This window comes from Dendrobates tinctorius, unplaced genomic scaffold, assembly GCF_039654945.1.
Source record: "Dendrobates tinctorius isolate UK_male_01 unplaced genomic scaffold, ASM3965494v1 ptg000154l, whole genome shotgun sequence".
Taxonomy (NCBI): Eukaryota; Metazoa; Chordata; class Amphibia; order Anura; family Dendrobatidae; genus Dendrobates; species Dendrobates tinctorius.
The window spans coordinates 9,506,822-9,525,517 of record NW_027361821.1 but is presented as its reverse complement, the minus strand read 5'-3'; the positions used below and the strand labels follow the sequence as shown (position 1 = coordinate 9,525,517).

Sequence of the window (18,696 nt, the reverse complement as noted above, 5' to 3'; positions counted from 1 at the left end):
CGACTGTATCCGTATGTGCGAGGCTGCAAGCAAGTGATGAAAGGCTCTCAGTGCCAAGAGAATGGCCCTGATTTCCAGAACATTGATGGGCAATGTCACTTCCCTCGGTGACCACTTGCCCTGTGCCCTGTGATGTAGGTGTACCGCCCCCCAGCCTGTCAGGCTTGCATCGGTAGTCAGGATCTTCCATTGTCCTGAGAGGAATGGCTTCCCTCGTGTAAGCGAGGTTGGTTTGAGCCACCAGTGCAGGGACCTCCTGGTCGATGACGTCAACCTGAACTCCCTGTCGAAGGAGAAGGGGTTCCTGTCCCAAGATCTGAGTATGGCTAGCTGAAGGACCCTGAGGTGAAACTGGGCAAATGGCACTGCCTCTATTGCTGCTGCCATCCTGCCGAGGATTCTCATGGCAAACCGGAGAGATCGAGGAGGACTGCGAAGGAGTGTGTGAACTCCCAGACGGATGGCCAGTGTCTTGTCCTTGGGAAGGAGCACCAGGCCCCTGGTGGTGTCGAATACCATTCCCAGGAATGTTAGAGTCCGAGTTGGGATGGTCGACGATTTCTGTAGGTTGACTAGCCATCCCAGGCGACTCAGAGTGTCTAGAGTGATTGAGACACTGACCTCGCAGTCTTTGAAAGTGGGAGACTTGACGAGGAGGTCGTCCAGGTACGGGACGACTAGAATGCCTCTTGAGTGCAGGACGTCCATGGTGGCCGCCATGACTTTGGTGAACGTTCTTGGAGCCGTGGCGAGTCCGAACGGAAGGGCGACAAACTGGTAGTGGTTTTGGTTGACCGCGAACCTGAGAAACCTTTGGTGGGCGGGAGCAATTGGTATGTGGAGATACGCATCCTGTATGTCTATGGAGGCGAGGAATTCTCCCTGCTCCATGGATGCAACGATGGACCGGAGGGACTCCATGCGGAAATGACGGACCCGTACGTAATTGTTGAGCTGTTTTAGGTCCAGTATGGGTCGGACGCCGCCTCCTTTCTTGGGGACTACAAACAAATTTGAGTAGAATCCTCGGAATCTCTCGTTCGCGGGAACCGGCACCACAACTCCTGATTGAAGGAGAGAGGAAACCGCTTGGTGGAAGACACGAGCCTTTTCTGGTGGTGTTGGAGGAACAGAAAGGAAGAACCGGTTCGGTGGAACGGAAGTGAACTCTATCTTGTATCCGGAAGACACTATTTCCCTGACCCACCTGTCTTCTGTAATAGGCAGCCAGACTTGCTGAAAGAGTAAAAGTCGGCCGCCTACTGGTGGGGTGTCTTCCGGAGGTCTCGAGTCATGATGAAGTGAAGTTCTGAGGTTTTCCTCCCTTGGGTTTCGCTTGGCCTGCTTTCGACTGTCAAGCCCTGTCCGGTCGCTGCTGCGTCCGTGGGCGTGGAGAACGGTTGCGGTTTTGCACTGGGCGCGAAACGGACCAGCCCGAGGAATTCCGAAAGGATCGGAATCGCGTCTGGTTTCTTCATTTGAACGTGCGTTTCGGTTTTAGTTGAGGGAGAGAGGTACTCTTACCCCCGGTGGCATTGGCTATCATGGTGTCCAACTTTTCGCCGAAAAGTCTACCAGTAGAATACGGAAGTCGCGTGAGGGACTTCTTTGAGGCCGCATCCGCTTTCCATTCTCGCAGCCAGAGGATGCGTCGGATCGTGATGGCGTTTGATGCTATTCCCGCTACACCTCTGGCGGAATCCAGGGCTGCATGAATCATGTAGTCTGCTACCACTGCCATCTGGACCGCTTGGTCCGAGAGTTCAGGATTTGAAGCCTGAAGACCCTCCTGTAGTCTTTTGGCCCAAGCTAGGATGGCCTTGGCTGCCCAAACTGAAGCAAACGCAGGGCCCAGAGAGGCGCCTGCCGCTTCGAAAATAGAACGAGCCATGTGTTCTACTTGCCGGTCTGCTGCGTCCCTGAGGGTTGAGCTATCCGGCAGAGAGAGTAAAGTCTGCGCTGCTAGCCTAGAAACCGGAGGGTCCACTTCAGGTGGATCTGCCCATTGTTTGGTGTCTTCCTGTGGGAAAGGGTACTTCGCTTCCAGATATTTGCGATTAGCGAATTTTTTGTCAGGCTGCGCAAACTGTTTGGTAAGTATTTTCTCAAACTCATCGTGATTAGGGAAGACCTTAGGTGGTTTTTGAACACTTTCGAAGCAAATCCTATGTTTTGGGACTTCCGGGGGCGACTCTGGAATTTTTATCACCCGATGAATAGAAGAAATTATGTCCTCAACTAGCGCTGTATTGCTAGGGGGAGAAGGTACCACGGACCTGACCGTTTCATTATCTGAGTCGGAGTCACAGATGCCCTCCGAATCCTGTGCCTCACTAAGGTGATCCCTGGAGGGCGACCTGGGGCGGGGGTCTTCTGTGGTGGGGGATCCCTGTGGTAAATTGCACTGTCTGTCTGTGGCAGGGGACTGCCCAGGAGACCTGGAATGACGCTGTCTCTCCCTAGAGGGGAACGACCTTGTGCTATAGTGCGACTCAGGTGATCGAGACCTGTGAGTCCGCTTACGTCTGTGAGAGTCAGAAGCAGCATGTTCCTGAGACAAGCTGTCCGTTTGCTGTGTACCGTCCATAGCCGGGGTCCGACTCTGCAGAGCTTGCAGCAATGTAGCAGTTAGGTTGTCTATGGACTGTGACATAGACTGAGACATCTGAGTTGCCCATTCCGGCGTGGCCTGTGACACTGAAGCGTCAGTAGGGACTCCCTGGGGTTCTGACCCAGAGTTCTGGATGCAGACCCGGCAGTGCGGATACGTGCTGCCACTAGGGAGCGTGGCTTTGCAGGCTGTGCAGAATGCATAGAAGCATTCCTGCCTGGTTCTCTTCCTTGAGCCCGGCATAGTGCACAGAGGCTGGCTATAAGGGATCGTACAGGGGTGGCTACGCAGAGGGAACCCACAGAAAGCCTTATAGGAAGTATAGATTCACAGCTGAGTAATGAGAACCCAGCTGTGAGCTTACCCCACCGGTGTGCCCCTAGGTCCAGCGCCGACAGATCCAAGTTCTGTGCCCCCCGGAGACCGCTGTGATGCTTCTCTCCTGGATCTCATCCAGAAAATATGGCCACCGGGGCTCTGAGGAGAGGGAGGAGGGGGCGGAGAGCTGAAAAGGGCGCGCTGGGCTGTGTAAAAACGCGCCCTTTCTGCCTCAATCCGCCCCTTCTATGACACTCCAGTGTGTCATTTTGGTCATCCGGGGGGCGGGGAAAAGGCGGCGGCTTCAGCTAGGCCGAAGCCGCGGTCTAAATTTGAAGCCTGATGCCCAGGAGGGCTCCAGAGCGGCGCGGTAGTCCGGGGGGGGGCGGATTTGTACCAGACCCCCCCAGAACGGTCGACTGGATAGCGGTGGGGGTAGCAGGGGTAGCGTTTTTTGTATGGGGGGCCCCTGAAGGGCTATGGAGCCGCTGCTGCTGCAGAGACAGGGACGCAGCAAAAGCCCTGTTTCTGCTGTGCCATCCAGTCCGCACCCTCCCCCGGCCCCCACAGGATCCCTCAGCCGGCCTGGGGTCCCTGGAAGCTGCGGAATGCTGCCTGATCTCCGACCCTACCTGAGGCGTCTCAACCTAATACCCCCTGCGGGGGATTAGGGAGGGTGCGTCTGTCACCGTCAGGGGGTCTTCATCCTCGCCTCGACCTCAACCCAGACCCCTTAAGGGTGTTGGGGAAGGAGGGGGGTCTCGACCTCGAACCAGGACCCGAGGGACTGGGGAGGGAGCGACATGGGGAAAAAAACCACCTCAACCTCAACCGGGTACCCCTAATAGGGGACCGAGGAGGGAGCCATGCCGGGAGTCTCGCTGGAGACCCACTTTTCTTCATCTGTATTTCCGTGAAAAAAGGAAAAAAACGGAAGAAAAAAGGTGTGCCTCCTTGCGACACTAAGCAAAAACTGGAGAAGGCTGACGCCGTCCAGGGGTGTATACTGCAGAGGAGGAGCCAAAGTTAATCTTTTTTCAGATTATGCATAGTGTCGCCTCCTAGTGGACAGCAGCATAACACCCAAGGTTCTGTGTCCCCCAATTAGGCGACAGAGTAATTGTGCCAACACTTTAGTCCATGACGGTATAACATGAGATTAAACTAAACCAACATGTAATAAATAACTCGACCCTAAACAAGCTTCTTAATTCACAATATACACATCTGTACCAACTATAAAACACATACATTTTAGGTAAAAATTAAATAAATTTAATTGCTACTTGAAAATGCAGCATACCTGTTGTAAACTGAGGATGAGTGTCTTTGCGCATTGGATTTTATCGATCTGTCGGGTTTTACTCATCGTTTCCTTTATGATGTCTCCATAGTCATTATAGTACTACAAAAAAAAAATATTGCATTAGTATCCTCAATATAAATCTAGAAAAGTAGCTTCATGATTGATGTAATAATTCACTGATGTAATCATTGGCATGGAAACAAGGATCGATGCCATGAATAGAGCAACCCCACATAATGGATGGTCTGTGTTACTCAGCAAAGAATCATTCGGTTTTACCAGTTTTTGAACACATGGCTTGTACAGGAATATACCCCGGCACCCTAACTCAAATTATTAGTATTCTTGCAAGTTTTTGCTGGTCTGACAGAGGTTAAGTTTAAGGGATAATATACAGAAGTGAAAAAGTACAAGATCAGAAAATTATTAATTGGTTTATGCACGTACCCTCATGTACTGCTTGAAGATGTCAGCTGCAGTATTCATTTCAACCACATTATACACTATGAGCTTGCAGTATGCTGCAAGAAGATTTCGCCTTTTGTGTAATGCTTCGATTTTACTAGCTTCATCGTCTTGTTGACCATCTAAAAACAAACAGGGAAAAACACAGAGAAAGAGTAAGCCAAAGAGTAGAGAGCGACTTCTTACACAGCTCTATAATGCAGTACAAATATTCATATGCCCATTGCAGAGGGCAGTATGTGTGTGATGAAAGCTTCCGGTTATAGCCAGAATTAACTTTAAAGGGATTGTCCAGTAGAAACAAGCCATGACTCATCCCAAGGATAGGTGATAACTCATTGATTAGTGGGGTCCGACCACAGGAGCATGCGCCAACCGAAAGAGCGGGGCCACTTTTATGACCATTGTAGAAAAGAGCAGCAGTGCGCATACTTGACTGCCACTCCATTACCAAATGGGCTGCAGAGCACTGAGCAGTCGAGCCTCCAACTTGCCACTTCAATTTGTAACAGGGATAAAAATTCCCCATTTTGTTCATCGTTTTAAGTCCCAGCAGTCTGACCCCCATCCATTAATAAATCATCTACCCTGCAGATAGGGATAATTTATTTTCAACGGACAACCTGTTTAACTTTAAATTAGTAATACATTTGTTCTTCTGCGGTAACGGACCAGAGGAGAACAGTAATGAGCCTTGGGACTCAATACCCTGTGGTTTTCTTTCCTTGACCAAAACTTGCTAGCTACTACCGATTGCATACTGGAAACAAGTACGGTAATCCTGTATGGTGGCTACATGAGCTGTGAACTGGGCACAACCCCTAGGTGTTCAGTTTACATCTGCAGGTAGTCCCTGGTGCCATTTTACTGTAGATAAGTACTGTGTACAGGCTTACAATTTTTACCTGTCACCTTTAAATTCTGTGATCTGAACGGAGCCCAGTAATTACCGTTGAACACAAAGTCTGGGCAAAAGCGATGCGGCGCTGATTTCATCCAGTGACGCATTTGCTGCTCACTGGTAATAACTCTGATCTGAGAGTAGCTGTGATGTCATTGCAGCTGCTGCACTCAGATCACAGTAATAACACATGAGCGCTCATCAACTCCAGGCACCCAGAGCTGTGGCAGGTACTGCATCCAGAAGTTGGTACACGTGACTGGATGAAATCAAGGCAGGAGTACTGGTGCCTGAACCTGGTGACCGTTCAATATTGTAATGTGAGCACGACAATGACATAACTGTGGCGCTCGGATCACAGCAATTGTCCACAGGGCTGTGTATATAACCCTATCATGTATGATTTAGCCACTGAGCCATGTCATCTTAGGGTACCGTTACACTTAGCGATGCACCAGCGATCCCGACAACGATATGGATCGCAGGTACATCGCTAAGTGGTCACTAGTGAGCTGCCACACAAGCAGATCTCACCAGCGACATCGCTGGGGTCAGGGGTCGCTACTTAACTGTCAGACACGGCGATCCTGACATCCTCCGCCCGCGTCCACGTGTCGCACATCGGCGCCACAGGAAGCGCCCGATGAGAAATGATCCAGGACCTTCTCGCGCGACCAGCGATGAGCAGCGGGGGAGCCGGTCGGAGGTAAGTATCACACGTAGCGATATAGCTAGCAATATCGCTGCAACGTCACAAAATCGGTGACTTTACAGCGATATTGCTAGCGATATTGCTATGTGTAATGGGGGCTTTACCCTATTAGATAATACAGGAGCGGTTTATCTAATCCTATTGTGTGACAGATTGCTATGCATCTAATCTTATCACATGTGATAGTTCACTGAGCAATTTATCTAATCCTACAGTGTATTATAATCTGCTGAACCATGTCTAATCCCATCATGTGTTAGACAGTCTGCTGTGCCATGTATCTAATTATGTGATAGTTTTCTATGCATCTAATCTTTTCATATATGATACAGTAAGCTGAGCCATGTATTTAATCCTATCAGTTCACTGTACATTAATCTTATCATGTGTGATACAGTCCGCTTAGCTGTGTATTTTATCCCTTCATACGTGATACCGACTGCAGACCTGTGTAATTCCTATCTGAGCACTGCAGCCACAATGATATGACTGCTCCGCTCAGATCTCTGTAAAGACCAGTAACCAGCGTAGCGCCAGTCGTACTTAAGCATACTGTCCACATCACAGTATCGCATTGCAGTTACCAACAAAATGTCCCTGCACTGTGATCCTCAACTTCACTCTCCCTTATCCTTCTACAAATACCCAGAACAGGAGGTGTGACGTCACACATGTGCGAGCAGATCCCGCCGCCCACGTTAACTGTAGACTTAATGCGAGCTAGCAGTACACTAGGTTTTCATGGCAAATGTCAGCAGCTTCTCCTCTCCAGTGTTTTGAAAGTTGAAAATATCAAAACTTTGAATTATTTTTCATATTTAATACCATTAAAATTCACTTTTAAAAAAGAAAACATTAATATTTTACATTTTTTCCAGTTGCTAAAAAAATTTTTTTTTTTTTTTTTTTTCAGTCACATTCTTTTTAATAGGCTAATAATATACGAGAATATCAAGAAACCGGAGAGTAACACATACTGAAATGGCATTGTTGTCCTTGGCTGCTAATCACATAGGTTGCGCTAACTTTTTTTTTGTTGTTTTATAGAAAAGATTAATAAAGCTGGGCATACTGGTTGCTACTGGCAACTAAGAAAATTATCTGGTTTTGATAAATTAGGTTTATTACCCTGGAATTGAAACATTTTAACTAAAGAAACCATTTATGCATGACTAATCCATAGTAACATTACATGGTTATTAGCAGTGTAATCTGTGGCACTATATAGCCACTTACCTGAACTGCTGTTATCATCATCTTGGTCAATAAAGACATGATCCAAAATAAAGCTTAATAACTCAGACTGTAACGAAGAGTCAGGGGAGTACACAAGTGGCTCTAAATGGTCACGGCCCCCAACTACAATCTGGTGGCTAAAGATCATCAGCACATCAGAGAGAATAGTAAATGCCTGAAACAGAAATCATTTTAACATTAAAAAAATAATGCATCAAATATTCAAAATGTTCATGTCCAATTAGATAACATACAAAAATTGCCATCAGACCATGCTACAACAGCATGCATACTGCATTATGCAAAAGTCTGCATAATCGGTGCATTGTAAATACACACCTGTACTTTGTATCTCCCCCACCTCATTGTAGATTGTAAGCTCTCACGAGCAGGGTCGTTATTTTGCTTTATGATTGTATTGTTAACGTTGTTACTTGTGCTTTGAAACTGTTAAACTGTAAAGCACTGCAGAATATTCTGGCACTATATAAATAAAGATTATTATTATGTGCCTGACAGTGGACATAAATGCAGCGTGTCACTAGCATTAGACATGTCATCCTGATTTCCAGCACATTTGGTTTTAACGGTATAAGGGCATGAAGTGTGAAATCATTAAAGAGGTATTCCCGACGTTAAGATTTTGGCTAAAGTTTTGGCCGGCCGGCTGGCAAGTGTGGTTCAGGGTTTGGTACATTCGGATAAGTCTGGCTTTATGCCAAATAAGTCTACAGCGATAAATCTACGTAGATTATTCTTGAACTTGCAGGTGCCGTCGGATAATGAAGGGAATAGAATTGTAGTCTCCTTGGATGCGCGTAAGGCGTTTGATAGTGTTGAATGGTGCTATCTTTGGGAAGTGTTGAGATCTTTTGGTTTTGGACCAATTTTTGTCTCGTGGGTGAGGTTATTGTATTTTTCTCCGACTGCTAGGGTGAGAGTTAATGGGGAGGTTTCTGGAAGTTTTGGTTTACATAGGGGGACTAGGCAGGGTGTCCGCTGTCGCCGCTGCTTTTTGCGTTGGCAGTGGAGCCCCTGGCGCAGACAATCAGGAACTCGACTTTGGTTAAGGGGTTCCGGTATGGTATGATAGAGGAGAAAATAGCCTTATACGCAGATGACATACTATTATTTTTAGAAAATTCTGGAGGGGCCTTGGAGGGGGCGATGAACATTCCTGGGGCATTTGGGGAGGTTTCGGGTCTGGAGATCAATTGGGCAAAGTCAAATATTTTGCTGGTAGATGAGGGGGGCGGGGAGATTCCGACGGCACTGGAGGGTAGTAGGTTGCCGGTGGTTCAGCGGTTGAAATATCTGGGAGTTCAGGTGTCCCTTCCTCCTTCGAGTTATATTGATTTAAATCTGTCCCCATTACTGGACAAATTTAGGAAGAGAGTAAGGGTGTGGTGCAGGCTGTGCCTCTCTGTGGTGGGTAGGATAAACCTGGCTAAAATGATTCTTATGCCCCAATTGTTATATATATTGCATAACTCCCCTGTTTGGCTGACCCGAAGGTGGTTTCGTACCATTAACTCTATATTTCGAGACCTGGTATGGGGGAAAAAACAGCCAAGAATTAGGCTGGAACTCATGCAGAGGCCTAAAGATGGGGGGGGATTGGCTCTTCCGAATCCTTGGATTTATTTTTTGGCGGCACAGGGTCAGCAGTTAAGAGGATGGAGTGAGGAGAAAGGACTGGGTTCGGTTCAAAGGATTATGGTTTGGTTGGTGGGAAGGGACCCATTGGTTCAAGGTCTGGAGGCAGGGAATTTTGGGAAGCTGGGTGGGACCTATGCTACTTTGATGCTAATCCACAGAGTTTGGGAGGCAATTAAAAGGACAAGAGAAGTGGGAGCATTAACAAATCTCTCCCCAATTTGGAACAATGAAGTACTGCCTGAATTTGTTAAAATGGGGGAATTTAAAAATTGGATATCACTAGGTATACTATATGTGGATCAGATACAGGACGAACGGGGGTTATTGTCCTTTGAGACACTGCAGGGGAGGTATGGGTTGCGGGAGACCAGTAGGTTTCAATATGGACAGCTGAGACATGCCTATCAGGCGCAGAGTAAAATGGTTGATATGAAAATTTGTAGAGATATTCCGGTGGACTATGTATGTGCGGTGGGTGGAACGAAGGGGGTAGTTTATATTTACAGGGATTTGTTACATACCTTTCTTAATAGATTTCCCATTAAAGCAAAAGAGAAATGGGAGGAAGAGGTGGGAAGGATAGAGGAAGATATATGGGAAGATATCATGGCATATATTCCTCAGTTATCATTAAGTGAGCCGGGTAGACTTTCACAATATTATGTACTTCACAGAGTATATAGAACTCCAGATAGGCTTTATAGGGCAGGGTTGAGACAGACTTCTGAATGTCCTAGGTGTCGGTCTGAGGGAGCGGGGATTCTGCATATGTTATGGCAATGTACGAGACTGAATGCGTACTGGTTGGAGGTGGGAGAAGCAATTGGGAAATCGTATGGATGTACAATCACATGGGACCCTGTGGTATGCATTTCGGGTTATGTAGAGGAGATCCAAGTTCAAAATCATCATAAACTGGCCATAGCTAGATTATTGTATGTTGCACGTAAATTGATTGCCAGACACTGGTTGAGTGGAGAGCCGCCGACTCTGCGGGAATTTTATAGACAGTCTGATGTAGTTATTAAAATGGAAAAGGATATTTATAAGAAAAGGAAAAGTGTGAAATCTTTTGAATCACTTTGGAAACCATGGGTGGAGAGAAACTGATTCCGGAGGGATGCTGTTTAAACGTGTAAGCAATGGATGCTAATGTCTCATTATTGGCTATTGAGGATTTAAGGGAGGGGGGGTGGAGGGAGGGAAATGGGGGATTGGTTTTATAATGTTTGTAAATATGTCTATGCTCCTTTTTTGGACACAATTGTGTGCAATGTCATTTTGAATCTTGTTAATAAAAATTATCTGATTTAAAAAAAAAAAAAAAAAAAAGAGGTATTCCCATCCCATCAAGATCCTTTCCCAGAAAGAAGCAGGTATAATAATATTAGCAAATGCTTCAATTAGAAATGTAGGATAGTTCTTCTGATTCGCTATATCGCTTTCTCCATGCTCGGCATTGCAGTAGCTAAGGTACGACCACTCAGTGACAATTAGCTAATTAGTGGTTGTAACCATGGATACCTAAGCTATGGCAATGCCCTGCACATGGGGTATTGGGATAGGATGTTGGCGATGGAAATACCCCTTTAAAACAATGGACAACATAATATAGTTCTAGATCTATACTCATAGTAGCTAAACCAACAAAAAAAATGTTTGCACTTTCGCTAAATGAGCACAGAGAGCACTTGCAAGATTTCATTTTTATGGTTCAATATATTTTTATTGAAGTTATAATTAACAATTGATGTTTCAACCTCCAACAGAAACAAATTCAGGTTGCACAGCAGGTACAATCAACAAAATGTAAGCATATTAACCAGTGGATTTATTTCTAAATTGGTCAGCGACATGTAATTTTATCTTGTCCACATGCTGAAAGGGAATCGGTCAGCAGCATGATGTAGGGATAGATACCCGATTCCAGCAATGTCACTTTCTCGTCTGCATGCTGTCATTTTGATAAAATCACAAGTTTTATCTGCTGCAGATCTAGCAGTGCTCTAAATGCTGAGCCCTGTATAACCCGCACACACCACTGATTGGCAGCTTTCTGTGTACACTGAACATTGGTAGAAAGCTGGTAATCAGTGTTGGGGATGGAGTAACAAAGGGCAGTTGACTAGGAGGCCTGAGACTCCTAGTCCTCGTGTTGTGATAATCTCCTGCAGATAAAACCACCATGGTTACTTACCGGTAGCCGGTTTTTCCAGAACCCATGACAGCACACCTGAGAGAGGGATCTGCCCCACAAGGACAGGAACCTACTGAGATATAAGGGGCGGCACCTCTCCCCCGCTTCAGTTGGGTTACAGAGCATTGAGAGGACTTCCCGGTTAGTTACACGTTAATCCAACACCACATCACACAAATGCATCCTTCTAATTGTGCACACCCATACAGTGAAAAGGGGGGGGGGGGGGGGGGAATATACAGGTGCCATCATGGGTTCCGAAAAACCGGCTACCGGTAAGTAACCATGGTGATTTTCCCTTCACCCATGACAGCACACCTGAGAGATTTTTGGAGAATTCGAAACACCTTAGGGAGGGACCACCACTTGTAGCACCCTTCTACCAAAGGTTAAGTCAGCAGAGGAGGATAGATTTAACCTATAGTACTTAACCCCTTTCTGACATCAGACGTACTATCCCGTCCATGGGACCCGGGCCCCTATGCCCATGGACGGGATAGTACGTCTAGCGCCATCAGCGGCGCCCACGTGGTGAGCGCCGCTGATCGCGGCCGGGTGTCAGCTGATTATCACAGCTGACACCTGGCACAATGTGTCAGGGGTGGTCACGGACCGCCCCCGACACGTTAACCCCTTGCACACCACGATCAAACATGATCGCGGTGTACCAGGGGGTAAAGGGAAGTATCGGCAGGGAGGGGCTCCCCCCGTGCTACCCTGAGCCCCCCACAGCAGCGCAATGTGCAGCGCTGCTGCGGGGGGCTCTTTCCCTACAGGCCCTCGGATCCAAGATGGCGACGTGGGCCTGCAGGGAGCTGGCTTCCTCAGTGCCTGCAAAGCTCAGGCATGAGGAAGTCTGCAGTAGTGCCTGTGACAGATCGCTGATCTGTCACAGTGATCTGTGATGTGACAGATCAGTGATCTGTCACAGGACAGTGATGTCCCACCTGGGACTATGTAATAAAGTTTAAAAAAAAAAAAATTAAAAAAGTGTTAAAATAATTTTTTTAAAAATCGCCAAATAAATTAGAAAACAAAAAAAAAAATATTCCCCCCAATAAATCAATTTTTTGGAAATAAAAAAAAAAAAAAACCACAATAAAAGTACACATATTAGGTATCGCCGCGTCTGTAACGACCCACCCTATAAAACTGCCCCATTAGTTAACCCCTTTAGCGAACCCCTTAAAAAATAAAAAGCGAAGCAAAAAATAATGATTTATTATCATACCGCCAAACAAAAAGTGTAATAACGCGCGATCAAAAAGACGCATATAAAATATCCATGGTACCGCTGAAAACGTCATCTTGTCCCGCAAAAAAACGCGCCGCCATACAGCATCATCAGCGAAAAAATAAAAGTTATAGCTCGCAGAATAAAGAGATGCAAAAATAATTATTTTTTATATAAAATAGTTTTCATTGCATAAAACCACCAAAACATAAAAAAATGACCTAACTGAGGTATTGCTGTAACTGTACTGACCCCAAGAATAATATCGCTTTATCAATTTTACCGCACGCGGAACGGTGTAAACGCACACCCCCCCCAAAAGAATTTCATGAAACGCTGGTTTTAGCTCATTCTGCGTCCCAAAAATCAGAATAAAAAGTGATCAAAAAATGACACGTGCCCGAAAATGATACCAATAAAAACCGTCAACTCGTCCCGCAAAAAATAAGACCTCACATGACTCGGTGGGTCAAAATATGGAAAAATTATAGCTCTCAATATGTGGTGATGCAAAATCTATTTTTACAATAAAAAGCGTCTTTTAGCCTATGACAGCTGCCAAACATAAAAACCGCCATAAATAGTAAATCAAATCCCCCGCACCCCCTTAGTTAGGGAAAAATAATAAAATAAAAAAAATATATGTATTTCCATTTTCCCATTAGGGTTAGGGCTGAGATTAGGGTTAGGGGTGTGTTTGGGTTCGGGTTGGAGTTAGAATTGGGGGTTTCCACTGTTTGGGCACATCAGGGGCTCTCCAAATGCAACATGGCGCCTGATCTCAATTCCAGCCAATTCTGAGTTGAAAAAGTCAAATGGTGCTCCTTCCAAGCTCTGTCATGCGCCCAAACAGTGTTTTACCCCCACATGTAGGGTATCAGCCTACTCAGGACAAATTGGACAACAACTTTTGGGGTCCAATTTCTCCTGTTACCATTAGGAAAATAAAAAATTGGGGGCAAAAATATCTTTTGCGTGGAAAAAAATGATTTTTTTATTTTCACGTCCGAGCGTTATAAACTTCTGTGAAGCACTTGGGGGTTCAAAGTGCTCACGACACATCTAGATAAGTTCCGTGGGGGGTCTAGTGTCCAAAATGGGGTCACTTGTGGGGAGTTTCAATAGTTTAGGTACATCAGGGGCTCTCCAAACGCACATGACACCCGCAGACCATTCCATCAAAGTCTGCATTCCAAAACGTCACTACTTCCCTTCCGAGCCCCGACGTGTGCCCATACAGTAGTTTTCTCCCACATATGGGGTATCAGCATACTCAGGGCAAATTGGACAACAACTTTTGGGGTCCAATTTCTCCTGGTACCCTTGGGAATGGGAAAATAAAAAAATGGTGACTAAAAGATCATGTTTGTGGAAAAAATACAATTTTTTTATTTTCACGCCCGGGCGTTATAAACTTCTGTGAAGCACTGGGGGGGTTCAAAGTGCTCACCACACATCTAAATAAGTTCCTTAGGGGGTCTAGTTTACAAAATGGTGTCATTTGTGGGGGGTTTCCACTGTTTTGGTACATCAGGGGTTTTCCAATCGCGACATGGTGTCCGATCTCAATTCCAGACAAAAACGTCAAATGGCGCTGCTTTCCTTCCGAGCTCTGCCATGCGCCCAAATAGTGGTTTACCCCCACATGTTGGGTATCAGCGTACTCAGGCCAAATTGCACAATAACTTTTAGGGTCCTGTTACCCTTGGGAAAATAAAAATTGGGGTGAAAATTCTCTGCGACCTTCAACTATTGGGTCTCAAAGTTGGACACCTGGAATGAGCTGTTCATCTATGCCTATCATTTTTGTGGAAAAAATATGATTTTTTAATTGTACCGCTGTACGTTATAAACTTCTGTGAAGCCCTTGTGGGTTCAAAGTTCTCACCACATATCTAGACAAGTTCCTTGGGGGGTCTAGTTTCCAAAATGGGGTCACTTGTAGGGGGTTTCCACTGTTTAGGTACATCAGGGACTCTCCAAACGTGACATGGCGTACGATCTGAATTCCAGCCAATTTTGCATTGAAAAAGTCAAACGGCGCTCCTTCCATTCTGAGCTCTGCCATGCGCCGAAACAGTCGTTCCCCCCCACATATCAGGTATCAGTGTACTCAGGACAAATTGCACAATAACTTTTGCAGTCCAATTTCTCCTGTTACCCTTGGTAAAATAAAAAAATTTGAACCTGAAGTATTTTTTTTGTGAAAAAGTTAGATATTAAAAAAAATTCCTGTGACGCACCTAAAGGGTTAATAAACTTCTTGAATGTGGTTTTGAGCACCTTAAGGGGTGCAGTTTTTAGAATGGTGTCACTTTTGGGTATTTTCTATCATATAGACCCCTCAAAGTGGCTTCAAATGTGATGTGGTCTGTAAAAATATAATGGTGTTGCAAAAATGAGAAATGCTGTTCAATTTTTAACCCTTATAACTTCCTAACAAAAAAAAAAATTTTGGTTCCAAAATTGTGCTGATGTAAAGTAAACATGTGGGAAATGTTAGTTATCAAGTTTTTTGTGTGCCGTATCTCTGTGATTTAAGGGCATAAAAATTCAAAGTTGGAAAATTGCGAAATTTCCAAAATTTTTGCCAAATTTCAGTTTTTCTCACAAATAAACGCAAGTTATTTGAATGAAATTTTACCACTATCATGAAGTACAATATGTCACGAGAAAACAGTGTCAGAATCACAGGGATCCATGGAAGCGTTCCAGAGTTATGACCTCATAAAGGGACAGTGGTCAGAATTGTACAAATTGGCCCGGTCATGAACGTGCAAACCACCCTTGGGGGTGAAGGGGTTAAAGAAGGTTGAAGGTGAGGCCCAGGTAGCGGCCTTACAAATTTGTTCAATCGATACCTCTGCCTTTTCAGCCCAGGAGGTCGCCACGGCTCTGGTGGAATGAGCCTTGATGCCGTCAGGAATCGGGACACCACTAGCTGAGTAGGCTACACTAATGGCCTCCCTAAACCATCTGTCAATAGTCCCTTTTGAAACCCCCATAGCCCTTCCTGGCACCCTGAAAGGCTACTAATAGGGACTGGGTCCTCCTCCACTGGCTAGTGACAGACATATATTCTAGCAGGGCTCTCTTAACGTCCAATTTATTGAATTTTTCCTCCCCTGGGTTCTTTGGATTTTCGTAAAAGGATGGAAGGATAATCTCCTGACCCCGATGGAAATCTGATGCTACCTTAGGTAGATAAGCGGGGTCTGTTCTTAATATTACCCTATCCTGAAAAAATGGTGTATAGGGTGGATTTACTGAGAGAGCCTGCAAGACGCTTACTCTACGGGCCGATGTAAGGGCCACTTAAATGATCGTTTTTAGGGTAAGATATTTTATGGGTAGTTGTTGTAAAGGCTCGTATGGTTCCTTTGTAAGGGGCCTCTAGTACCAAGTTTAAATCCCAATGGGGCTATTCTAGGTATTGGGATAGGCCTAGACCTATGGCAGGATTTGATAAATCTGGCTACCCATCTATTTGCTGCCAAGTTGCAGTTAGAGAGTGCTCCTAGTGCAGATACCTGGACTTTAAGAGTGTTTACCGCTAACCCAAGCTGCAATCCTGATTGTATAAACTCTCAGATGGCACTAATCGGGGGTTCTTGTTCTAACGGCTTACCTAGGAATTGCAGGAATTTATTCCATGTTCTGCCGTAGATATTAGTCGTCACCTGCTTCCTACTTTTTAGCAGGGTGGCCACCAACCCAGGAGAGAACCCTCTATCCATTAGAAGCGACCTTTCAAATTCCTCGCCGCAAGATGGAATCCTTTGACCTGAGCGTGGAATATTGGACCTTGAGCTAGTAGGTCCGGGATTTCTGGCAGAACCCATGGACCGGAGAGGGACATCATTCGTAGCAGAGCAAACCAGGGTCTTTTTGGCCAAAATGGGGCTATTAGAATCACCCTGGCTTGATCGTTCCTGAACTTCTTGACTACTGTTGGGATCAGGGCCACTGGGTGGAACGCATAGGCTAGCCTGAAGTCCCACGGAATCTGTAACGAGTCCACTGCCCATGGTTTTTCCCTCGGGTTTAGCAAACAAAACCTCTCTATTTGCCTGTTGTTTTTGTTGGCAAAGAGATCTATCACTGGTTTCACCCAAAGCGGTGTTATTTTTTGAAAAACGGACCGATTTAGAGCCCATTCTCCTTGCCTCAGAGTATTGCGGCTCAATAAATCGGCTTCTATATTCTCTGCCCCCTTTATGAGCAAGGCTGTTAGGGAATGTAGGTGTTGTTCTGCTCTGCAAAGAATGTGGCCCGCTGCCTTCATTAGGGAGTGTGATCTTGTCCTCCCCTGGTGGTTGATGTATGCCACTGTTACTTTGTTGTCCGACATGATCCGGACATTGCGAACCCTGAGTAGGGGAATGAAGTGGCTTAGGGCTTTGTTCACTGCCCACAGTTCTCTCAGGTTGGAAGATGCACCCATTTCTTGAGGCCTCCAGGGACCCTGGGCTATATGACCCCTTGGTGTGCTCCCCACCCCGAGGAGCTCGCGTCTGTCAGTATTACATCGGTTGTCTGTCTGTCCCATGGCATTTCTGAAGCCAAGTTTGTCCTGTCCAGCCACCAGTTGAGAGTGTCTCTGGCCTCTAAGGAAACCTGCAGTCTTCCTTCTGAACGCCCTCTGAGCGATCTTTGTGCTGACAGTATCTCCCCATGGAGCTGTCAGGTGTGAAATTGAGCCCACCTGACCGCCGGAATACAGGACGTCCGGGTACCTAGTACAGACATCGCGTTTCTCAATGTCATGTGAGGTTGGTCTCGGGCAGCCAAGGCCACTTTCTCCACCTTCTCTATTTTGGTATCCGGTAGCAGACAAGCTTGCTGTTCTGAATCCAGGATAAACCCCAGGAAGGCCTGCTTTCTTAGGGGCTGTAGTTTCGATTTTTTGAAATTTATTATCCACCCTAATTCCTGTAAGGTGTCGGTCACCCGGCTCAACTGTGCCGTACAGTGGTCCTCTGAGCTGCCCACTATAAGGAAATCGTCGAAGTAGGGTATTATGACTATATCGTGAAATCTGAGGAAGGCTGTCACCTCCGCTATGACCTTGGTAAAACCCTCGGGGCTATAGATATGTGAAATGAAAGAGCCCTGAATTGGAAATGCCTGAGCACGCCCTGAATATAGAGAGCCACTCAAGTATTTTTGGTAATCTGGATGAATAGGGATGTGATAATATGCATCCTTTAAATCGACTACGGCCATAAAACAGTCTTGATGTAGCAGTTTTATGGCTGTAGCCACCGACTCCATCTTGAAGGTCTGATTTTTTTTATCCACCGATTGAGGCCTCTGAGGTTTATGATTGTCCTGAACGACTGATCTGGTTGTTTTTTTTTTTTTGTTTTTTTTTATCAGGAAAAGGGGGGAATAGAACCCCCTTCCTTCCTGTATGTTTGGGACTTCGGAAAGGACCTGCTTGTCTACCAGGCTCAGTATCTCTGATTCCAAGGCCAACTGTTCTTCGATCGCCTTCCTGACCGGGGTAATGACGAACGCGGCTTTTGGCTGGCGAACAAAGGGGATTTTCAGGCCTTCTCTTAGGCTATGTGCACACGTAATTTTTTGGGTGTGCGGATTTTGGAGAGAAAACCGCAGGCAAATCCACAGGACAAAAGTCCTGCAGTTTAGCCTGCGGTTTTACACCTCATAATGAATGAGGTGTAAAACTGTAGCGTTTCTGCACCAAACAATTGACATGCTGCGGATTGCAAACAGCAGCAAAACCGCGCGGAAAAATCCACAGCATGTGCACAGCTGCTTTTTTTTCCCATTGCAACTAAAGGTACTGTACAACGCAGCAGAATCTGCTGCGTTTCCGCAGAGCCATACCCTTAAGATGCGTAGGATCCAGGTATTGGAAGAGATCTTCCCCAAGGCCTGAGAAAAGAGTGCCAATCTCCCCCCTACTAGAATGCTGGCGTCATTGTGGAGATTTTTTTTTGAAGTGGAGGTGCCTCCACCAAACATAAATCCCGACTCCTTTTTTCTTTTATCTTCCCATCTTCTCCTATCGGCCGGAGAACGACCCCTATT

At 45.9% G+C, this 18,696-nt stretch overlaps 1 protein-coding gene across 1 annotated transcript in view; it reads right to left on the bottom strand.

Annotated features, from left to right (window-relative positions):
• The window catches only part of STAG2 (STAG2 cohesin complex component), a 195,089-nt gene that overhangs the window by 16,579 nt on the left and 159,814 nt on the right, over positions 1-18,696 (bottom strand). The window contains exons 25-27 of the mRNA XM_073547610.1: positions 7,550-7,724; positions 4,683-4,822; positions 4,233-4,334 (exon numbers count right to left, since the gene is read on the bottom strand). Coding sequence (XP_073403711.1) covers positions 4,233-4,334; positions 4,683-4,822; positions 7,550-7,724 — 417 coding nt within the window. The remainder of the gene's footprint in view (positions 1-4,232; positions 4,335-4,682; positions 4,823-7,549; positions 7,725-18,696) is intronic.